This window comes from Cupressus sempervirens, chromosome 4 (genome assembly GCF_028749045.1).
Source record: "Cupressus sempervirens isolate cs-2001-9-10 chromosome 4, ASM2874904v1, whole genome shotgun sequence".
NCBI lineage: Eukaryota > Viridiplantae > Streptophyta > Pinopsida > Cupressales > Cupressaceae > Cupressus > Cupressus sempervirens.
The window spans coordinates 891,483,302-891,508,459 of record NC_143121.1 but is presented as its reverse complement, the minus strand read 5'-3'; the positions used below and the strand labels follow the sequence as shown (position 1 = coordinate 891,508,459).

General features: G+C 38.1%; 1 protein-coding gene across 2 annotated transcripts in view; it reads left to right on the top strand.

Annotated features, from left to right (window-relative positions):
* The window catches only part of HINT3 (histidine triad nucleotide-binding 3), a 156,452-nt gene that overhangs the window by 7,019 nt on the left and 124,275 nt on the right, over window positions 1–25,158 (top strand). For both annotated transcript variants that reach the window (XR_016364176.1, XM_089827305.1), the window contains exon 2: window positions 16,405–16,460. Coding sequence is in view for 1 of the 2 variants with exons in the window: in XM_089827305.1 (XP_089683431.1) it covers window positions 16,405–16,460 (56 nt within the window). In the remaining variant the exon portion in view is untranslated. The remainder of the gene's footprint in view (window positions 1–16,404; window positions 16,461–25,158) is intronic.

Genomic DNA, 25,158 nt, shown 5'->3' with positions numbered 1-25,158 from the left:
AAAGAATATTGATGAGGCAGAATATCATCCTGATATCCAGCAATTGAGGATTAAACACTCTAAAGTGTTTAATGATTTACCTCCTAGTAGGCCACTAGATTGTGGGATTGAGCATATTATTGAGCAAGAGGAAGGCACTAAGCCTATTATGAATACCCCTTACTGCCATCCGAAGAGGCTTAAAGATGAAATTGAAAAGACCATTCAGGAGCTACTTGATCAAGGCATATCAGGCCAAGTAAGTCCCCATTCGCTTCTTTAGTTGTTCTGGTAAAGAAGGATGGTACCCTCTAGATGTGCATTGATTACCGGATGCTGAATAAGAGGACCTTTAAAAACTGGTACCCCATTCCATAGATTGATGAGCTCATTGATGAATTGCATGGGGCAAAGTATTTTTTGAAGATTGATTTGAGATCCGGCTATTATCAAATTTGGGTCAGAGAGCAGGCCATAGAAAAGACAACATTTAGGTGCTATTGTGGGCATTTTGAATTCTTGGTCATGCCTTTTGGTCTCGCCAATGCTCTTGTCACTTTTTAGTCTACTATGAATAGGGTGTTCCACAGTCAGCTCCACAAGTTGTGTTGGTCTTCTTTGATGACATTCTGATTTATAGTAAGATTTGGGATGATCATGTGGTTTATCTGGATATAGTTTTGGGTATTTTAGATTAGGCCTTCTTGTATTTCAAGGAGTCTAAGTGTGCTCTTGGTATGATAGAGTTACTTTATTTGGGACATATTATCAGTTCCGATGGAGTTCGTATGGACCCAAATAAGATCTGAGCTATTGTGGAATGGCCCACACCCGAGACCCTGACACAGTTGAGAGGGTTTATTGTGGTCTTTGTGCCTTTTATCATAGGTTTGTGACCGGTTTCTCACAACATGCTGCACCTCTTATGGACTTGACCCATAAGGGTGCTTTCCAGTGGTCAGCACAGGCACAGGAATGTTTTGAGAAGTTTAAGACTATTATGACTTCATGTCCAATGTTGGCTTTGGCTGATTTCTCCAGGCCTTTCGATTTGCATTGTGATGCTTCCGGAGAGGGTATTGGTGCCGTTTTATCCCGGGATCGACATCCCATCATTTTTGAGAGTAGGAAATTGCGGGGTCCTGACAGAACTTTCAATGTCTATAGTAAGGAAATGTTAGCTATCATGCATGTTTTGGCTAAATTCAGGAAGTATTTGGTGGGCAGTAAGTTTTGCATTAAAACTGATCATAATAGCTTGAGACATTTCTTGGGACAGAGAGATTTGAATGAAAGGTAGCAGAAATGGGTCAGCAAGCTACAGTCTTATGATTTGATATCTCCTACATCAAGGGGACTTGAAATGTTGTTGCGGATGCTTTTTCGAGGAGACCCCACCTTTGTGTAGTTTCTGATATTTCAGAGGATTGGAGGCATTTAATTGTATCTGAATACGCCAAGGATTAGTGGGCGACAGATATTGTGGATGGTAGTATTCAGGATGACAGATATTCGCTTTCAGGTGAGTTGATTATCTACAAGGGGCGGATTTATCTGATTCCAGAGTCAGTGGTGCGTAAGATTATTTTACAGACATTCCATGATTCTCCTATGACTGGTCATCCAGGGTTTTTCAAGACTTATAGACAGGTGTGGGAGAGATTTACATAGAAGGGGTTGAAGGATGATGTTCATCACTATGTCCAAGAATGTTCGGTTTGTCAGTAGAACAAACACGAACACATATTCTGCTGGTTTATTACAGCCACTTCCTATTCCTAAAGGGAAGTGGGAGGGGATCTCCATGGACTTCATTGTGGGCTTGCCCAAGGCCCGAGGGAAGGATTGTATATATGTGGTAGTAGATAGACTCACAAAGTATGCTCATTTCTTTCCTATTACCACTACCTATTCAGCTGTGCAATTGGTTGAATTATTTTTCAGAGAGATCTTCAGGTTGCATGGTTTACCTAAAACCATTGTGAGTGACCATGACAATATATTTATGAGCCATTTTTGGCAAGAGATTTTTAGATTGTGTGGGACTAAGTTGACTCCTAGCACCAGCTACCATCCGCAGAGTGATGGCCAGATGGAAATAGTGAACAAGTGGTTTGAGGGTTATCTGCAGAATTATGTCTATTCTTAGCAGAAGGCGTGGGTAAAATGGATTCACTTATGTGAATATTGTTACAATTCCACTCATCACATGACTATACAGATGTCACTTTTTAGAGCTCTATATGTTTATGATCCGCCTAGTTTTGTGGATTTGTTACGTGGTGATAGCAGAGTATTGAGTGCTGGGGGGGTTGCTACAGGACAACCAAGATGTAGCAAGTGTCGTAGAGGCGGACGGTGGCGTCGTTTGAGGCGGATGTGAGGCGGAGCGAATCAGTGGACCATGCGAGGTCAGAGACTCCGTGGGTGTGCCCTACCAGCGAGGTTTTGGTGGAGAAAGAAGAGGCGGAGTAAATACAGAGGGTTTTGTCGCCAGAGGCACTGCCCAAGAACTGCCCCGAAGGAGAGAACTTCACGGCCGATACAGCGGCGTCGTGGCCTTTTATAACTTTCAGCAGTCAAGAACTCCGTTGGCAGCTTCTATACCAGCACAGGCTCGACATCAAAGGGGGCTCACCGGTTTGACATAAAAACTTCTTTCTACGGTACCCATGGATTCCTTACACAAGACCCTTACAACAACATCCTCATTTTGAAAACCCGTACATAGCCCCTTTTTTAAAAAGAAAACCGTACTATAGCTTATTATTGTAAAATGCATATGCCATATTACAAATCCGTATTGGAAGGAAAAATTTAAAATCTGTACGGTAGGTTGAAGTGGCTCCCAGTTCCCATATGGCAATCAACGCTTCCAAATTTTATAATATGCTTTGAGACTTTATAATATGCAACCTCGAAAAATCGTACAGTGCCTCCAAAATCCGTACGATGAGCAGGTTAAAATTCGTACGGTGCTTCAAAGTTTGATTTAAAATCGTACAACAGCTCCCATACTTAAAAACTGCACACAATCTCAAAAACCGTACAACTCAAAAACCAAGTGAAAATCGTACGGTGAGTAGACTAAAAATCCGTACGGTACTCTTTTTTTAAAAAAATAATTTTTTTAATAAATTTTATAAATTTTTTTAAAAATTATTATTAATATGTTTTTAAATTTTATTATTATTATTATTATTTTGGGAACAATTATGTACAATATTTACATATACAGTACTTACAATCTTCTCTCAGTTGCTCGTCTACGAGGTGCATTATCATGGTAGACATTCAACTTCGACCTTTTCATTTCATTGGCGACTTCCTTTCCGTCTAGCATCCATAGTTTTATTGCTTCACTATCACCCACTTTCCGAAGCTGATACGGCTTGACCCATTTCATTTGAAACTTGCCTGGGTTGATCTCGTTCCATCTGTCATACCTCAATGCCCACTGTCCTGGTTGGAACTTGCTCAATTTCAAGTGTCTATCGTGCCATGGTTTGCACCTGTTCTGTGTCACCTCTGTAGCCCACTCCTGCAATTGTTGCTCATCAAGTTTATTTAAGGTACACGATCTCTCCATCCGGTTTTCCATATTGCCCGGTTTGTTTCCGAAGCTCGGTACCGTGGACTCCATCAGCTGCCCCTTCTGGCTGTCAATAACACGTCCACTCTGTACTGCTGCAACTTTTATTAAACCCTTACACTTTGTTTCCTGTGCAGACCGTATGATGTGTCTTCCTTGCTGCTGGCACCTTTCTGCTATATCTGTGGTTTGACGTAATACTTTCTTCTTGTGCAGTCGTACAGTGGAATCTTTCCTCCTTTTGAGTTCGTACTGTATATTCTTTCCTTCAGCTTCAGTCATACCTGCGTTTCCTTCTTCGGCTTCTCTGTGTTGCTTCGAACGTTCATTTCCTTCTTCGGCTTCTCCAAGTTCATTCATTTCCTTCTTTGGCTTCTCTGTGTTCTTTCAGACATTCATTTCCTTCTTTCTTACCTTTGTCGACTCTTAACATGTTACAGCTCGAAAAGAGTTCATAGTCCTCTATCTGCCAATGGTAAAGACCGTTCACTAAATCCAGATCGTCGTCTGTCAATCCTCCTTCCAACCGCAGGACTCCCTCCTAATCTGATTCCATATTCTGCCTCCTTTCATCCTCTTCTTCTTCAGAATCTGACGATAGAGCTTCTTCCCCGACCATTTGAGTGTGTAGATCGATGACATACTTCCGCCCTTTGCTTTCAAGTGATAAAGTATTTTTCTTCTAATTGTGCTTCGCCTTAGCTTGTATCAGCCACCCCCGGCCCAGAATGGCATCATATCCTCTCCGCTTCAGTGGGATCACGACGAAATCCAACAAGAATGGCTGTGTTCCAATCGTCACTGGTTGTGCTGTCAGGACTCCCAATGGCTTGATTCCATGTTGATCGGCTGTTAGCAACTGGAAGGTAGGTGGCCACAATGTTAGCTGTCCCAACTTTTTCCAAGTATCCTTTGGTAGCACATTAACACCAGACCCTCCGTCCACAATCGTTTCCGTCAATACAGTCCCGAGGATTCCCATTTCGATGACTGCCGGGTGGCGTCCGGATGAGAGGGCTAAGAGCATCGGATCTTCTGCACTTGCGCCCCTTTCCTTCTCCTTTTTGTCCGCTGTACTTGCTCCACTTTCCTGCTTCCTTCCATGTTCTCCTGGTAGTTGAGCAACGGGAACAATGTTTGTGAGTGCCGATCGGAGCTGAGGCATAGTGACCAACAGATCATTTATCTCGACGGGTACCTCGGCTTGCAATATTTGTCGTACAATGTTATGTTCTGCGTAGTTCCGTATAGAGGTACCCATCGTGTCCTTCAAGTGTGCCGTTTCTACTTGCGTTGCTCTCTAGATCTTTGCGCGGGCTTCCTCCAGTCTCTTCTTTTCCTCCATCGGATCAGAGTAGAGCTTCGCCTGCTTCCGAGTGATTGCCAGAACTTCTTCCTCGTCCGTCCTGACGGTAATCCAGTTTACTCCAGACTTCGGGCACTTAGCATCATCATGATCGCCTAGTCCACACCATCGGCATAGCAACTTCGGTGTGTTCGCCATTGTGCATTCTCGGGCAAAGTGACCCCACAGATTGCATGCGCGGCATTGAACAATTGGCCGACCATTGGCATCATATTGAATTCGACTCCTTCTGCCATTATTATTGTTGTCGGTATTGTTGTTGTTGTTTTGACCGCGCCGGTTGTTTCTGTATTTGCTCGATGTGGCACCTTCCGTACTGATGTTCCCGCTTCCTCCTGACGCGGACGCTTCCTGCGTGAGGAACACTTGTTGAGGTGTTCTTGTTTTCAAGTTGAAAGGACATTCCTTTATCGAGTGTCCTAGAATCTGGCAGATCTCACAAAATTGCTCTTTCGGGCAGGATCCCTTCGCATGGCCTTCTTTCTTGCACTCCGTACACCATAGGTCATTGCCCTTAGTCTCCTTGTTCATGTTTTTGAACTCTTTCATCATCCAAAGCATGTCCTTCTGAAGAGAACGAACTTTCTTACTGCTGCCTTCATCGTCGTTGCTATCTTCTCCTGAAGGCTCATCGTCATCTGAATCGAATGAGTTGGTCTTCTTCTTCTTCTTTGTCTTTTGTTCACTTTCGAGGTTCAATGCCCGATTGTATGCTTCAGTATATGTCGATGGTGGCACAATCTTCATCTTTTTCCGCAGCTTCAGGTGAAGGCCTTCAATGAACCATCTTTTCTGGAGCCCATCTGCCGGCTTATTCTCCATTTTACTGATTAAGTCCTTCAACCTCTTGGCGAAGACCCATATTGTTTCATTCTTCTTTTGCTTGGTATTGAATATCTCATTGACGATCTCATTATCATCGCGCAATATTTGTAATTTTGCACAAAACTCCTTAATGTTATCCCAAGTGTTTAATTTCTGCGGATCTGTGTCAGTAAACCAATCAATCGCAACACCCTGTAGGGTGGCTGGAAACTGTTGGACCCATTCTTTCGCATCTGTTATGTTGTTCGCTCTCCAGATCGTTTCACATGTTTTACAATGTCGAATGGGATTAGCTGCTTCATCACCATCAAATTTAGACAACTTTTCTTTCTGACCTGCCATTATCACTGTATGTTGGGGGTTTTGTTGTGTACCTGTGCTGTTCGGAACACCCGCGCTGTTTTGAGCTCCTGCGCTATTTTGAACACCCACACTGTTCTGCACACCTACGCTGTTTTGAACACCCGCGCTATTTTCTGCACCCATGCTGTTTTCTTCTTCCGCGCTGTTTGCAACACCCGCGTTGTTTTCGACTTCCGCGCTGTTTTCAACACCCGCGCTGTTTTCGACTTTCGCGCTATTTGGTGAAGAAGAGGTTTCGTCAACTGAAGTTGATCGTTCCGGAAGTATATCTCGGACGAAGAGGTCACTCCACGCTCGTGCTCCTTCGGCACTTCGAGCCGTGCGAGTCGATCTCCTTCCGTCAGGATTCTCTTTTCGTGGCGTATGCTGGTTCAGAAACTCCCTTGCTTCTTCCACCAAATCAAGCTGCTGTCGAGTCTCTTCCAACAATTTTTCAGTGCTTTTGTGTCCGTCGATAACTTGCTGAAATCTCCGTCTGCGTTCAGCCTGTTGTGCCAAAATTAAATTTTCCTGTGCTTTGCGTAATTCATCCTTTTCCTTCAACTTATTCTTATTCTTGTTCAACTAATTCGGCATTTAATCTTCATTTGCCTGTCATCGTACCAGGTCCATTGGGCTACAGCGCCAAATGTTTACCGCATAGGTTAATTGAGAATTGCACACAGACAATGAACACGAACACGAACAACAGAACTCTTCTTATTATTATTCGCATATGCCAAATAGTACATTATATTATGCTTCCATGATAAGATCTGATGCCTACAATGCTTCCCGAAGGGGTTATAAATACTTCTCGAAGAACTTTCCAGAAGGAGTCCGTCAGCCCCATACAACATGTCGCTACATAACAAAAACCTTTCCGAAGGGACCTGTCGGCTGATACACAATTTCTACTGACGACAGCAAGGACCTTGAAAGATAATATACAGAGGGCTCAGAATCAACAAAAGCAGTATGCTGATCACAAGAGAACAACTCGAACTTATCTAGTAGGGGACATGGTCTACTTGATGTCGCAACCATATCGACAGTCTTCGATCAAGAAGAGTGGAGTTGAGAAACTTAAGCTGCTATATTATGGACCCTTTCTGATTGTGTGGTGGGTTGGTGAGGTAGCATATGAGTTGCAGTTGCTTGATGATAGCAAAGTTCATAATGTGTTTCATGTTTCACGCCTCAAAGGGGCCTTGGGTCATCATGTGAGGCCTTTTCTTGTTTTACCTCCATTGGATGACGAAGGGAGATTGGAGTTGATTCCAGAAGCAATACTTGATATGAGACAAAGGCAATTGCGACAAAGGACCATTCGTGAGTTCTTGGTTAAGTGGCAAAATCTTCCAGATGAGAATGCTACCTGGGAGCTTGAAGATATTCTACAACATTTGGGGCTTCGATTGCTTGAGGACAAGCAATCTTGGGGAGGGAGGACTGTAATGTTCCCGATTTAGCAGGTCTCTAGAGTGTGAGTTTGTCAGCTCATTATTGTAACTCTCGTGAGCTGATGTCTAGTTTTGGGGGTCTTTGTCATGAGATTGCTATTTTTGGACTTACTATTTTTAGTAGGTCACTTTGGTCAATTGCTATTTTTGGTTTGAGTAGTTCAGGCAAGATGGTTCTCTGATTCTGGATATTTGATCTCTCTGGGAATTTTATTGAAGTCTTTTATCGGTGAGCTTGTTGGTTTAATGATGATTTAATTAACATTTAATAAGCCAGGTACTTTATGTTATAAAGTGATATAACTTTATATAAAAAAGTTGCTTTTTAAGTGGAAGGTGTGAGAGTGAAGCTGGATGGCTCAATTTGTGTTATAAATACAACTTTTTGTTGAGGAGAGATCTTGTTTTTATATATCTATTTGCTCATATTAACTGCTTGGGGTTTGAGAAGTTCGGGTTATTTCATTTGATAATTGTGCTGAAGTATACAATTATCTAATTTCTCCTACTATGTTCAACTATAGCTTGGAGAATTCTGCTATTGAGTTATTTTGGGAAGTGCGGAGACTCACGTTTTCAATCTGAGAAGCTGAATTGGAGTATGTACTAATATTGGGAATTGTTCTCCTGTCAATACCAGTGGCCAAGGTTGTAAGCAGGCTGACTTTGCTAGATGTCAACCATACTAAACCTAGACATCATTAGATATCTACATTATTGAGTTTGGGCGGCATTTAAAGATTGTGAAGTGGTATTGAAGGGCCTACGTTATTTCCCAGCCAATCCGTGCCTAGCAAAATAGGGATTCATGTCTTCTTGTGGACTTCCTGCCTGCCGTAAAATTCTAGAGTCATTTGGCATTGCCGTAAATCACCAAAGGCCGACCTTCTTCTATTGCGGCTTGTGGACAACTAAAGAGTATAGTCGGGCCACGATTTGGTTCATATAATTGCACACTAGGTGCTTTATTTTAATTTTGTGGTTCAAATGTATGTTGTCAAAGAAATTGTAGAGAAATAAAATGTTGACTGGTTATTATCCATAATCTTTTCAAAATTCTAGTTATTGTTAAAAATCCGATTTCGATAGAAAATAAAGTAAATATTTTATATACCTTATCTAGAGCGACCAGCACTTTATTTTCTCCATCTATGGACAGACATAGGATTGGCAATTCTAGAAGTCAAAGAAGTGATGAGGAAGTTAGCATAAAAATGAATGCCTTGCAGGGGAGTTTGAAGAAACTAAAGCTTGATCAACAGAGGTTGGCGGAGAGCTTGTCGGATCTCTCGACAGTTGAGAGGGCAGCAAGGTATATGGTTTCCGCCTTTAGACGGCCGACATTGAGGTTGCAGGGGAGGAAGCTTGAGTTTTCTTTGACAGGTGTCCATGATGCTGATGTACCTATTTTAGTATGGCATTTGCTAGCGCCATCCACAGTGTTGATAATGGACTCATTTCACAAAGATTAGTAGATGTGTCAGTACCCTTGGTGGATAGCGGCATTGAGCTTCAGCAGGTTGAGGCTCCCAGAGTTGTTGCAGCTAGTACAGAGACAATTGATGCAATTGTTACTACTGACACTTTTGGCTCTCTGTAAAAATCCCAACCGGTTATAGTTCAAACAAAGACCAATTTTTCTCATTAATCAGCTATTTGACATTTTGTCGAACACTTGGCAAGCAAACTCTGAACCTCTGTAATGAGCTTAACATGGCTCTAGCTTAAAATGTTGAATGATATGATCATCTTTTGCAATTTGGGGCTTAATGATTTTTTTGAATACATGAATATATGAGAATGAAATGAATGCTAAAACTTAAATGGACAAAACATGTAATATGCCATTATCAGAATGTGAACAGTGTGCAATTCTTATTCAAATCACAGTTGCAATATGAATAAGTGTCATTTGGATTTCATGAACCTGAAAATGTTACTGCAGTGAGCAAATTGCAGCCAAGATGGTCTCGTTCAGGCTTCCTCGTGAATGCAGCCCCTGGAATGTGCAAGGGAATCCTAAACTCTGAAATGCTGCCCGCTGTGATGGTCACTACCTTGTACGCCACAGAACCTGAGTCATTTAACACCACAGATCACACTGAATGCAAGCACCCAGATTTTGCAGACCCAAGTTGTGCCAATTGCCTAGGTTTAACAGACGCCCAACAACAACAACTCTCAATGCCAACCGATCAATATTTTAGGCGTCTAGGGAAGTGGTTAAACAATCACTAATTTGCAAATAAATTCCGACACCAATGTGCAAAGAATTCAGCATCCAGAATCAGATGGAAATAGCAGCAAATTTGCAGACTTAAGTCGTGCCAATTGTCTATTTAAAATTACTTGAAGTTTGTTGATTTATTTTTACAAAAGGATAATACATACCAAAATTAGATAACTTTGAAAGAATTGCAAAAACGATAAGAAGTGCAGAATTCTAGCCAGCTTGGGTCTTTATAGTGGTATGTAAAATCATCCAAACATATAAAAATATCAGTTTGTGCATCAATATAACAGTTTGGGCCAAGTCGGGGTTTTTACATGAGCCCAAACGAAGTCCAATCTGAGCCAAACGAAGGCCAACCTATAGCTTATTGAAATGTGGAGAAGATAAGACCCTCCCAAGCCAAGCCACTGCCACAGAAGACCCTCTATCCACAATAATTAGCCTACGAGGATCACAATAATAGGCTAATCTTTGAAACTTTGATGCCGACAAAATTGGGGACATTACATAAAGACACAAGATAATGAAGAGATATTACAAATGGGCTTGAGAAAGCCAAAAGAGCTATGTAGATTGCTGCAAGAGATTGTTGTAGCAAAGGATAGAGCAGGAGAGTTGTAAAAGCAAAGACAACAAGAGAGAGCTTCGAGAGAGAGCTTCAAGAGAGAGAACTTGCAGAGTAGATAATTTCTAGAGATACAACTTAGAGCCCCTGAGTGCAGCAAAAGACCTTCATTTAAAGAGAGACGATGAGGGAAAAGGAGGCTTTAGGGTGGTTCTAGAACATTCCGACCGACAAAAGCAAGTGCCAAGTGGAAAGCATGCACGGGACCGACATTTGAACGTTAAGATGGTGGTGGACGAATGTGTGGCACACGGATGTCCATGTGGCGCGCTAGTGCCCAAATGAATCATGCTAAAAAATGACAAGTGGCAAAGGAAACACACAAGTAATGCAAAAGTGATGCTGGAATATAGCTTTTGACAAGGACTTTTAGCTTCGTGAGAGGGAAAAGGATAATTTAGGGCTGAAATGGATCTATACAAATGCTAATGGAATGGACATAAAGAGGTTACAAAAGTGTGGCCTAAATTGCACATGGGGGTGTACAATTTTTGTTTCTACATTTTCTATACATCTAATCAGTTTATTGATCACTCAAAAAGTTCCATTCTATGTTATGTAGCCAAGACATGCTGTGACAGACTTGACATGATCAAGTTCATTGCTATTGTTATTTTATTACAATGATAATGTGTAGACATATCTGAAATAGAAACAAACAAAAGAAATAGAAGTCTGAAGTATAATGATTTCAACGTTGTCAATTGTGAACTTTGGCCTGAGTTTAGACTGTCAAACTCTCAATGAAGTCCCAAATTTTCCATCAAGTACAACTTAAAACTGAGAGTGATGCATAATCTACACGGATATTCCAACCTTGAACTTTCAACATGAATTCTAAAAAAGAGTCAAACTTGGTGTTATAGTAATAAAACTTGAATACGAGTCTTATGATTTCTAGAAGTGAGGTTACTCATCTAAATAGCATTAAGGATGCTAATAAACATTAGAAAAAGAGCAACCGTTGCATAGTAATGAAGAATAAAATAAGATCAACCTACAGTGCAATGTGGGTGAAAACTCTAAAAGACTGGGATCAAGTCTTTTTTGGCAATTTTCTCCAAATGCTGATTACGAGGCCTAATGCTTCCTTGCATTTTCTGCGGGTATCTTACAAAATGAATCTATATAATCTCTAAAATAGCACACTACTTTGAGATCTTCCAACTGCACTGTCACTCAGACAAAGCTCTAGATCTATCCTGCATAGGGATGCGTCCCCTGTGTTGGTACCCCCATTCTTGTACCGGGGATAGTATGGGGATGGCATTTAGAGGTATCCTGCCTGTCACCACTCTGTGCAAAATCCCAGAAACGTTTCTGGATGCAGGGACATTCAGAATTCCTGGGGACTCTTAGCTGTCCCCTTTGGTCCAATCCACTTTTAGATGGCTAGTTTTAAAAAAACACTTTTTAAATTAAAAAAAAGTCTGTTTGCGTCCACAAGGACACAAAAACCACATTAGTCAATACCAAAACCTATTCTAAGCATACAAGTTTAGAACAAGTAAAAAGAAGAAGAATAAATTCATTTTCACATTTGCAAAGAAGGAAAAGAGCAGCAAGAGAAGGAGCAGCTGGTCAAGGAGTGACAACAGTTGATAGAGGAGGGTAGGGTATCAAATCTACTTGTTTTAGACTCTTAGACCTACCGTCTAATGATTATGGACAGCGATATATTATTATATTTTCTTAGTTCTATGGTTATTGTTTACTGTTTATGTCAACTCATAGTTGAAAGTTGAAGCCTTTAGACATTTTTGTTATAATTAGAATATAGTATGTATGCATATTGACAATTAAAGTGTACAATGATGAATCACTTCCTCAAATTCTTGACACATGATTTTTTGATGTAAAGTGATGTAAAAGTTTGTATCTGTCATAGTCTTTACTGATTGAGTCAGTATTGATACAGTTCGATGAGTTCTAGTCTTTTTTTGTTGATCAGAAACAGATTTTCAGTCTTTTTATGTATGAAGCTGAATTGAACTATCTTTGATATAAAAAAGTGCTTACATACTCGATCCCACCATCCCCTGCCATCCCTTTTTCTGAAACTTTGTGGAACAGTCTTAGATTACTCTTAAATGCACATTACAGTCCAATAACATGAAAGAGATTACTTTTACAAGTTACAAGAGGATTGTTATATCATCCCCTTCACCTACAAGAGAATTTGAAGAACCCATACTTCCCTAGAAGCTATAAGTGCTATTTTCTTATCTATTCTTGATCTAGTCAGCAATATATAAAAATCTATAGGTGATGGCTTCCACGGCAATCAAATATGTTGACTGTAGGTTAGTCTATAATTAATAGATTCGTTCACTGTCAAACTTGTCAGTAAAATGATTTTCAGCAGTTCAGAATTATCCCCTTGGTGTCGGGGGACCTAAGTGACTTCCCTTTAATGAGCCATCCTTGCATTCTCTTGCAAATCTGGTTTTCGTCTTATCTCTTCAAGGCGAGTCTTGTCTTCAAGTATGATACACCAGAAGTGTGTTAATAATAGAAAGTGACATTGATGAGATTGCAGGTCTGCTAAACCAACACGGCTGATCCATTTCGGATCTTAGAGCTCAAGAATAAAACTTTGAAACACAATTAGGCTATGAAGTTATAGCGTTATTGAGTATGAAGTTGATATTTTGGGATATTGGTTGTTTTTCTGATTGGTGGTCATGATCATCAAATGCCTCATGCAAGATGGAAATTTTTTCATAATCAAGATGGTTACTCATATGAGGCGATTTATTCTCTTATGGGATCAATTTCATGAAGTTAATTGATTACTCATCTATGACAGTATCTAATAATATAAAGGTGCCAGTTTTAATTTGATAGTGTATCCAAAACATTCAAAGTGATTGAAAGTACTTTAAATCTTAATTAAGCAACCAAGTTAAAGCTAGCGATATGTAGTTAAATTACCAATCTCTAATCTCTATTTTTTTTCAAGGAAAACATAAAGGTTGTGGTGAATGAATACCAAACAGCTCATTTACTATTGGTTGAGGCAGTTATGTTTCTTGGAATACGTTCAGTCACACTTCAAGAACACCTGTTCAGACTTATTATTTTTCCTTGTTAATTTAGGTATTTGAAAGACAGCCTCTAGATTTGGAAACTTTAGAGTTTGGTAGTTACAACAATTAAATATCACATTGATTTCTTTATTGTTTTAGTTAATATTACCCTCGATCAGAAATAGTTAGAAATAAAACATTACAAAGTTCTCCACATAACTCACAATTGCAACATAGGATCTCTAGAGTTAGAGAAGTCTCCATGCTAAACTACAACATCCATAACTCATGGCAACTTACCACAACTGACCATATTTAACTCTTTATTTTCTTTATCAACTTCTCTCGCTAGAAATTTTGCTAGGAATTCGTTGCAGGTTAGTTCCAATACTTTCTAGCTTGTGGATGAACATGTTCGTTTCATTCTATCCAAAGATGGTTGGAATCTATTATAGAGCACATAAGAAAAGTGACTATGTTGACCCATTATTGGGCCTTTTGAAAAAGCAAGGAGTAGAAATATCAGCATGAGATTGTTTTGAAAATTTTCATGCCCAAAAAGTTTTCTTCCTACTCCACCATTATTAGATGACCTAGTGGACTATTCAAAAGTAGTCCTTGCCTTTTTAACTTTGATTTGCAAAAAGCTTTTTAGGGACAATAAGGCTTGTTGGACTATATTATTGGGACATTTTTCCCTATATTGTGCCAGTGACTTTGTCAAATGTCATTGAAACAATTTCAGCCTCACCATTTTCATCCCATAGGTATTGCATTTTAGCTTAGGTTGATTGCACAAAGTAGTAACTAGTTGTCCATGAAAAATTTCATTATGCATAGGATCATTAGGTTTAGTTGAAAAATGTCCCACCCTTAACCCTAATCGTAAAATATTTGTTTAGGATTAGGGTTCGCAAAAATAAACATAAAAATATTCCGACCATAATATGACTAGATCAGTAAAAATTTAAAAATTGTCTAGCATTAATTCCATTCAACGTCTAATAATTCAAAAAATGCTCTAGCTTCAACCCTAAACAAAAACTAGTTTAGAGTTAGGACTAAGAGTTGGTTAGAAGGTTCAAAACCATGTTAATCCTAACTTTAAATTTAAAAAACTGTTTATGGTGACGTGGTAAAACATAAAACTTAAATAACACTTTTAACTTTAGTAAAATAAAAAAATTGCCAATAGTGGCATGTTGTGATGGATAAGTCGTTGTGTTGTTCTTGCCATCAAGGTTCAAATCTCATTGGGGATGAGGTCCCCTATTTGTGGCCTCAATGGTTCATAGCTCCGGGTCAAATTGTTTACCCCTCTTTAAAAAAGAAGTAAAATAAAAAAATAGTTTAGGATTAGGACCAGTGTAACACGGGGACTTGCATCCCCCTTCCCAAACCTCGAAGTACCTGTCCTTGAGACGTCCCCGCACCGGGTGCTTGAGTACCCAAGTACCCTGACCTCCGCCATTTCGCAACCATGCCACTGCTGGGATGGGTACTTGAATTTCTATTTGAATTTTAATTTTTGAATGTTACTATTGGGTATGTAATATCTTACTATGTCGAATGTTCAATAGTTCTAGCTCATGTTGCAATTTGCTATATTCAATTTTTAAAATTTGTTATGTTCTACTAAAACATCATTTTATAACTAGCATTTCAAATTCTTTGTGTAGACTATACAATACCCCTCCCTACCCTGTCCTCCCCTTGCCGCCGTCCCCATGCTGTACCCTAGCCGTCTCGAAAATGAGGATCATTTCCCCTGCGTCCCATAACCTCATCCTGGCATCCCGCTGTCCCAACATACCCCAGTACTGGGGTAATACTAGTTAGGACTGGAGTATAAAAAACATGGATTACGGTTTTTTGTTTAAACTGAAAGTTTAAAGTTTAAAAACCTATTAGGGTTTCATTGTAATATTAAACCATAACCATTGTTGGGGTTTGAAGTTAAATTGTTAATTTTAGATTTTCAAGCCCTAGCATTAACCCTAATGTTATAATCCTTCAATTTTGAACTAAGTAAAACAAGAAGTGCTTATGCGCCTCACCTTCTCCTATGTGGTAGCCTAAAGGTTAGAGGATCTCCGAAATCTAAAATCAACAGAAACAACATGCTCTGAGTGTGTCCTTGATTGTTTGACATTGACAACTCTTTGAATCCTAGATTTGCAAATTCTGTAGTTCACTTGTGCTTTTGAAAAATTTCATTGTGGAGTATAAAACTGTAGAAATGAAGCAAAAATGAAAAAACCCAGTTTTTCTAAGTCAAATGAGGCAGTTTCCAAAATTATCACAAGACAAAAATTACTACTGTGGTTTTTCAATTAAAATCCTGTCTTCCTCAAAAAGAAAATCAGCCCAGTTGTTTTACTCAGCACATCTTTGGTGTTGGGAAGCAATTAAATGCAGTTTGTTCCTGGTATTTGCTTCTCACAATAGCACAAGTTCCTGTGAGCAATATTTGCCACTTGATAAATTTATGTGAATCTTTGTTTATTTGGTATAAATAATAATGCATGCTCCTGTCAACATTAATCTGCTTTTTGGATTTCCTTTGTTTCAAAGACTATTGCATGGTAATATTTCAATGGATCCCTTGACTTAAGTCATTAGATACTGTAAACATTTTTATTATCTTTTTCTATTAAAGTTCTGCTTAGATTTTTTTGTGAAACTATTTACCAGGAAAGGAAAAATAGTTCATAATCTTTATTCAATTGTAAATTTTGGTAAGATCTCTTTGCTTGCTGCCTTACTTTAAGTGAAATCTTAACTTTTTGTAAAATCATGGACACATATATACATATTTAGGCCTTTATCAAGATTCTGAATTCACATAACTCAATATTTGTTTTTTTGTCTTGGCCATATTTTTTTCTGGCGCCTATTTTTTGATGGGTTTTATTGATAATGGGATTTAATTCTTCTGGTGGTTTTGCAGTTATATGAAGATGAAACATGTCTTTGTATTTTGGACATCAACCCCCTAAGCCACGGGTATGGCTGTAATTATAACTCTTGTAATGTAGAGGTACATGTTGCAATTTTAGAATTAAATAATATTCATCTCTTGAGTGATTACAGTACGTAACTTCAGATGCAAAAATATTCAGAAAGAAAATTCTTGTTTGATGTGTGAATATTTGTATTTTTATCATCCTCCACTGTAGCCTTAATATTATCTGGGAATTTTAAATAAACATACAAGATAATTCTTAATGCTGATTGAACAGCCCTTTAGAGTATTTGGGAATTCTAAAGAAACATACAAGGTAACTCTAACTCTTTAAGTCCCCATTGAACACTCCAATGTATAGAGTAATATGTACGATGAAGTTCAAAAAGTATTTGAATCTAATAATTTGGTTTTGGAGAGTTTTATTTGATGAATTTTCTTCTTTGTTTCCTCAAATTTATTTCCATTACTTGCTTATTAAGATAATGTGTTGATTCTTTGGGATCGCTGCAAATATAATAGCACTGCCATGTTTTTGGTTTGTGTTTTCCAAATGACAGCGATCTCTTATTTATATTGAGAATAAGCCATGAAGAGACATGTCCTTTCATGGGATGTCGTCGGTAAATATTGTGTAGCCAGAGGACAGCATCACCAGCGGACACACCTATGGGTACACAACCTACGGGAACACAACCTCAGCCAGCGGTTCAAGAACCGACCCCCTTACCTCCGGAGAAGGGATCACTTTAGTCAGTAGCAGTAAGTTTGCCACAGCCATCTCCTGTAGCAGAGTCGACAACCATGGAGGGAGGAGTCAGTCAGGGAGGCGCATAGGAGCAAGTCCGTCTAGAGGTGATTGGGACGGATGCAGTAGTCACGATAGCCGACACCCTGTTGGATGAGGCGGTGGATCAGGATGCTGATTTGAGCATGCCGGAAGCAGAACCCTAGATGCCAGCAGTGGAACAGAGTAGTTCAGCGAGTCAGGCAAGTGAGTACCTGAGGCGACGACTACTTGGCCCTGTTGCCAGAGGTCCCTCCATTCAGTCTCCTATGTGAGAGGATCTTTAGTTAGAGGCAATTTGGTCGAACATTGGGGTGGTCGAGGTCCCTACATCACCAGAAGCAGGAGATCAGAGTGCAGAGGCACCAGAAAAAGCAGAGAGGAGGGTACAAACGCAGCATCCTATACCTGTAGCGGAGGATAAGGATAAGGATATCCATTCATGCCTCAGTGACATTGTCGAGAGAAGCAAGTTCCTGGCAGAGTTGGTGCTCACAGAGAGACGACGAGCAGAGGCTGGGCAAGAAGCTCGGGAGACCGTAGTGAAGGCTCAGGAGGAGATGGTCGACCAACTTGTCACCTAGCAGTTGGCATGGGAAATAGAGCGGACAACACTGTTAGCACAACTCGAGAAAATTAGACGAGGGAAGCAGGAGGCCGATCAGCAACTTGTAGCAGCGCTACAGGGGAAGGAAACAGCAAGGAAAGCACATGATCAAAAAGAAGTGGAATGCCACGAGGTCACATTGATGCTGAAGGAAGTAGTGGAGGAGAACTCATAGATCAGAGCTGATTTAAAGGTCCAAATGGAATAGGTGTATTAGCTACGACGCAGCCGGTCTACACAGTCAGAGACACAGCCTTCTAGTTCATGATGTTTAAGTTGATTTTTTTGAATGTAATTAGTTATTTTGAGTTTTGTTGTGTTGTCGTCCGGAGACGACTTTTCCTTTTGTGGGGAATGATGTCGTCAGTAAATATTGTGTAGCCGACAGGATGTATGTCATCGGTAAATACTGTGTAGCCAATGGGCCCTTCGGGAAGGTTCTTGTTATGTAGCCGACGACCCTTTGGGAAGGTTCTTAGGGAAGTAAATATACACCCTCCGGGATCATTGTAATTATCATGAGAAGCATAATCTAATGTCTTTGGCATATACGAATAATAAAAGGAGTATTGCTGTTCTTGTCTATTGTCTGAGTGCATTAATCTATTTACCCCATGCGGTAAACATGGGACATGTCTATTCGTTAATCAAATAATTAATATAATAAAAAATTTAATCATATATATATATCATTATTATATTAATTTCTCTCATATAACAATAAACTTATATCTCAAATATAATGAATACACACACACATAAATTATATCTCACATGTAATTATATATAGGTTTATCCGACTGAAGCTATCAAACATCAAGACTCCTCTTCGCTAGGGAGGATAAACACGAGACAAATATTACGGCATTGGTGATATTAGGAATGACAAATTTTAAGTATTTCTTTGATCAGAAGATATCTACCATTTTGATATCAAGAGTATTGGTATTCCAGAATATCAACACATGATATTCACCAAATACTTTAAGTAACATTTTGATATCATGAGTATTAATCTTCTTGAATATCAACACATGATATTCACCAAGTACACAAATAAGGTTTGATATCACATCTGATATCACGATTATTGGCCTCTTAGAATATCAACACTTGGTATTCACCAAATACTCTTTGAATAATGGCCTCCAGAATGTTGAGATGCAAGATGTTCACCAAATACTATGAGTAATGGCCTCTAGAACATCTAGTCACATGATATCCACCAAGTACTCTGTGTAATGGCCTCCAAAATATCAATTTGCATGACATTCACAATGTACTAAAAAACGTTTATAAGGTACGTGCACACACATTCTCACAATGTGTACCATATAAACATGCACTATGCAAAGTATAATTTTTCATTATCTACATAGACATCATAAGATATCTATTATAATAGAAAATTAAGTTATTGTAAGATTGTCACTTTTCAATAACTTTTGCAAATACAAGTGATAATCATTTGGAAGTCATCACTTCCTCATGATGTACGCAGGGGATAGACCCATTAAGGTCATACAGTCACACACAAGGACTTTTGAACTCCCTCTGAAAATCAATCATCTAAGCTCCTCAACCAAAGTTACCTTTGATGAAATGTCATACTCCCTCTGATCTGATATGATCAAGATCTTCAAAGGTCTCAAACATATTCTCTATCCGCTCCTTTAGACAAATGTGTCAAACTCCCTCTAAATGTGAAATTCTTCTCCTTGAAGATTTGTCTCCATCCATCGATCTTATGAATGCAAGCATCAAGATCTTTATCCCTTCTTAATTCGTTGAATACATTTCATTTGAAGAGATTTCAAATAATTCATAGAATAAACTGTCCCAAAGGGAAATATCAATGCTACAAGTATATATTATTCACTCTTTTACATAAAATTCATGATCAATATTTAAGAGAATAATCATAAAAATACTTATCTTTTGTAGTTAAAAGTTAACTGCTCTAGGCAGTACTTGAACCCTTTGAACAATAGAGCCTTTAATTAAAATTAGGCCAATCCTCTAAAAAATTAGAGAGTAGAGAGTCTTTCTTGACAACTCTAACTTTGATAGAGAAAACTTGGAGAATCATCTTCCCCAATGTGAGCTCCCTCTACACGTGCCTTGACTCCATGTTGGGCTTCTTGATCCAAAGATGACATCGGTCTCTTGCTTGCCGCAATCGAGTTGCATATGAGTTGTATAACCTCATTGGCATTAAGATATTTGCAACTTGACAATGTGCACCCCAATGTGCACCGAACAAATAGAGATTCAAACCAGGAAAAAATAGTTACACTTGCACCTGGACAATAAATTTTTGATGTGATGGATAGATTATTAGTTGGGTGAAGTACACTTAGTCAAATTCTCTTCGTAATGCAAACTGCAAATGTCTGCATAAACTATGAACTCTAGCCAAATTTCAACCAATGTCTTTAAAGTACCTCTAATCTTTCCTTCAACTTAACAATTCAATACCATCTCTTAATGATGAAGTGTAGTTATGAATGTAGTTTGTATTCTCACAAATCCAAATATATTACCATCTTCCTTAATTTAAGGGTAAGGTTTGTGATCATTTATGTAAACTATGAATGTGTGTCGAGAATGTTGGTGTAATTGAATCTTTGATAGCTTCAGTCGGATAAACCTATATATAATTATATATGAGATATAACTTATATATATGTGTTTTCTTTACATTGAGATATAAGGTCATTGTTATATGAGAGAAAATTTTATACACACACACACACACACACACACATAAATACACACACACACACATATATAAATGAGATTAAATTTATTATTAATTATTTGATTAATGAATAGCCATGTCCCATGAAGGGATATGTCTATTCATGGCCTATTCTCAAAAAAATAAATAAAAAATAAATATATATGAGCATGTTGCATTTGAAATGAAATGAAATGAAATATTTTTAATGACGTCCACGAGACCAACAGTCTAAGGGACACGACATTTGGAACACACATACCTAATAAGGCAGTGCTTATTACATTTGCATCATATCCATGAAAATTCAACATACTTACATGTTGAAGAAAAGTCAAAGACTTTGTGGAACAACAATCATGTTTCAGTCCATGTCATCTCGAGTGTAGGTCGGACACGGGATATATATTTATTTCTGCATCACTGTTTCTACAATCTGCAAATGAAGAGATAATACAACAAAGACTTGCAAGTGCAAACAAATTTTGCTCCATATCTTAATGCTCATTTCTTCGCTTCTTGTGCGATAAAGTAAGAGCCTTTTGATCTGCAACCAATGACCACAAATTTGTTGAGGCAAGAGGTGGTAAAAGGGCCATCTGGAGGCGGCTCGAACAATACAAAGGCATCATCTGTTCCATTGCATGGCATTGCTTTTAGATCAATTGAATTCATAGTTAGATAATACAATAAAGTCTTGCAAGTGCAAACAAATTTTGCTCCATATCTTAATGCTTATTCCTTCACTTCTTGTGCGATAAAGTAAGAGCCTTTTGATCTGCAACCAATGACCACGAATTTGTTGAGGCAGGAAGTGGTAAAAGGGCCATCTGGGGGCAACGTGAACAATAAAAGGCATCATCTGTTCCATTGCATGACATTGCTTTTAGATCAATTGAATTCACGGTTAGAAATTTCTCATAACTCAACTCCAAGATCTCAAGATTTGTTGTTGTAGAGTCTACAAAAGTTTCTAGAAATAGACTTCGATTCTCATTCTCCTGCATGCATTTTATTTGAAAACCAGGGAATCCACAATTTGAATTGTGGATCCAAAATGGTTAACTCTTGTTATTCGACCCACATCTTTCAGGATTGCAATCTGCAACGCTAGGGATGGCCAAATACTAGCAAATAAGAATTAGGGCATTGATTTGGCATTACAACTATTTATGGAACGACATTTCTTTTGAACCCATGACAAATGGATAGTTGTTTTTGGTATTTAATGACAGTCATGTTAGATTGAGTTTGGTCTAAATGTGTGTTTGACAAACTCATAATCCTACCAAGAGGCCAATTGACTTGTTGGGTTGAATGAATAAGTGAGTACAACTCCATTAATGCATCAAGCAACAATTCTACTGAGAGGGCTCGACTTTAACATTAAACAAAGAAGATTCAAAACGACCCGACATAATGGTTGCTGTCTATTTCATTCTTCTCTCCGCGTGAATGGTCAATGTTGAATTCATAAAACTTTAAAATAGTTAGAATTCAAATCTATGGAATAACCACTTCATGGGTCCGAGTGTCGAATGAGAGGACTGAGTAAGGTTTGGGGTACCGATCACATCAAAGTAAGTATATATGGTGGAATATGATTATATTTTCATTGTTTAGAATTCCTTGCCTTATTAATATGTAAGGGGAGAAAGAGACATCGGGCACCAATCCGTTAAGTGTAAGTATGTGTCTTTATCAATAATTATTTTGTAGTTATAATATGTGAGATAGTATAACCGAAAATATAGGTGGTAACAAAACATTATATAAAGTAAAATATTTTTTTAATGAATGTTGTTATATTGAGAAAGCATCAAGGACATATATTTATTAATGAGAAAATAATAAATAGGAGACAGATTAAAATATTGAATATACATATACTATATTTATCTATGTTATTGAAATGATCTTATATCATTATATAAACTATTTATTATTATAGTCTCTCTCTCTCTCTCTCTCTCTCTCTCTCTCTCTCTCTCTCTTAATTTTATCTCTTTATAAGAGCTATATGCCTTGATCTTTTCCTCTAAGAATGTTATTGCTGGAAAAATAGGGAGATTGAGTTTAGAGGGAGCCTGACATTTCATTAGAGGCAACCTTGAAAAAGAGGGAGAAAATAGAGGATGTGATTTAGTCAACCTTCGGTAATCTCAGTCATATCGATTTAGAGGGAGTAAACCATGTTGAGATGGATCCTCCAGTGGTTATTAAATTGTAGCAGTTAAGAGGACTGTGATTTATGAATATACCTCATGACTGTGTGCTTTTAATGGGCCTACCCCCTGTGTACATCATGAGGAAGTGATGACTTCCAAATGATATGACTTGTATTTGCAGAAGTTACTGAAAGGTGATAGTCTTACAATAGCTTATATCACGATATCAAACAAATTGATTATATGGTGAATGTCTTGCATCTCGAAATTTTGGAAGGCCATTACTCAAAGAGTATTTGGTGAATATCATTGATATTTTGGGAGGCCAATACTCTTGATATCAGATGTGATATCATACCTTATTTTGAGTACTTGGTGAATATCATTGATATTCTGGGAGGCTAATACTTTGGATATTAGATGTGATATCAAAACCTTTTGAGTACTTGGGTGAATATCATTGATATTCTAGGAGACCAATACTCTTGATATCACATGTGATATCAGACCTTATTTTGGTACTTGGTGAATATCATATGTTAATATTTTGGAAGACCAATACTCATGATATCGAATGCAATATCAAATGGTGGAAATCTTTTGAGATAGCAAATGAGACATCCTTGAAATTGTTATTTGTAATATTAGGTTGAAGTGGTATTTATTCTTATGTGTTTATCCTTCTAAGCTAAGAGGGAGTGTTGATGTTTTATAGCTTCAGTGGAATAAACCTATATATAACTTTATATGAGATATAACCTATATATATATATGTTCTTTATATTGAGATATAAGGTTATTGTTATATGAGAAAAAATTATATACATACATATATATATGAGATTAAATATATTATTATTATTAATCATCTGATTAATGAATAGACATGTCCCTTCGTCCCATGAAGGGACATGTCTATTCATGGCCTATTCTCAACATATATATATATATATATATATATATATATATATATATATATATATATATGAGGATGTTGCATTTGGAGCACACATACCTAATAAGGCAGTGCTTAATATGTTTGCATAAGATCCATGAAAATTCAACATAATCTTGGTTAAATATATCTATGTTCAACCACTATGATTTTCTCAACAAGATTACCTTCAATATTGATTCTGCTCAAATTTGATCATAGTTGTTCCAAATACTTCATATATAATGTCATCTTTGTAAATACAAATATGAGGGACCTAAGGCAAATGATATGAATTTGGCTGTCCTTATGACAATCACATAATTAGAACACTGCAACTCCTTAAGTAAGAAACTCTTCTTGAATCATTGGGAGTATTTCATAGGCCAAGGACTTGATCCATGAAAATAGGAACAGTATATCGTAATAGTGATAGATTTAGCCAAGCTTGACAATAGAGGTCTCGTCGGTTCCTAGTGTAACCGACTGTCAATCTCACTCACTGCGCGGGCATCATTATTCTCTAATGATTTGAGTTACATCACAATATACTACTCAGTAACATATGATCTTTGACGATATTGAGTCCTCGTTCCTAACTCAGCTTCGTTCCACGCAGGCCAATTTTGAGCAGCCAACATTTATGATCTGCCAAACACCACGTCGCCTCTGTGAATCTGCTACAATGTGTCTCCAAGAACGATCTATAATAAATATCTCTGAGTGCAAATCTTCCTTTATGAATCAAGAAATTGATCTAGCATCATCCAATGACCACTATATGAAGATCACATGCATTATTTAGCCAAGTGTAGAGAGAATATTTGCATCGGATTATTGACGAGCTGCAATAAGAGCTGCTTCCATGACTAGTTGTCCACCTTGTAGTTGACCTAGAAGACATCGAGCACATTATAATTCCGATCATCTTCCACGATAATAAGACATCTGACAGTGACAATCTTAGCTTTTATAAAATCTTTTGCCTATGATAGAAATCATCATTTTTGCTGCCCCATATCTTACCATGGTGCTTGATGACTTACAAAAACTTCTAAAGGAATCATTCCTTAGTCAACAGTCCTACAAAAACTTGATCTGATGATACAGACCTACAAGTGACCATTCAATATTTTGAACACGAAGATACCATCCCACAAAAAGAAACCGCTGTATATACACTTTTAAGATATCTTTAAGTTAAGATATTTATCTTGCGTCATCAAAAAACCATATTCGCACATTTACTTGTTCATATATTTTAACTAACTCCATGTTTGCACTGACATTGTAATAGTTTGGCCATTTTTTCATCAATGACACACTAAGCCAACACTCTCTTACTATTCTCTAGTCTTAATCTCTCCTTTCTTAAATTTACACCCTGGCTCTGATACCATGGTGATTTTCTGGGATCGCTGCAAACGTAATAGCACTGCCATGTTTTTGGTATGCATTTTCCAAATGACAGCAATCTTTTATATATATTGAGAATAAGCCATG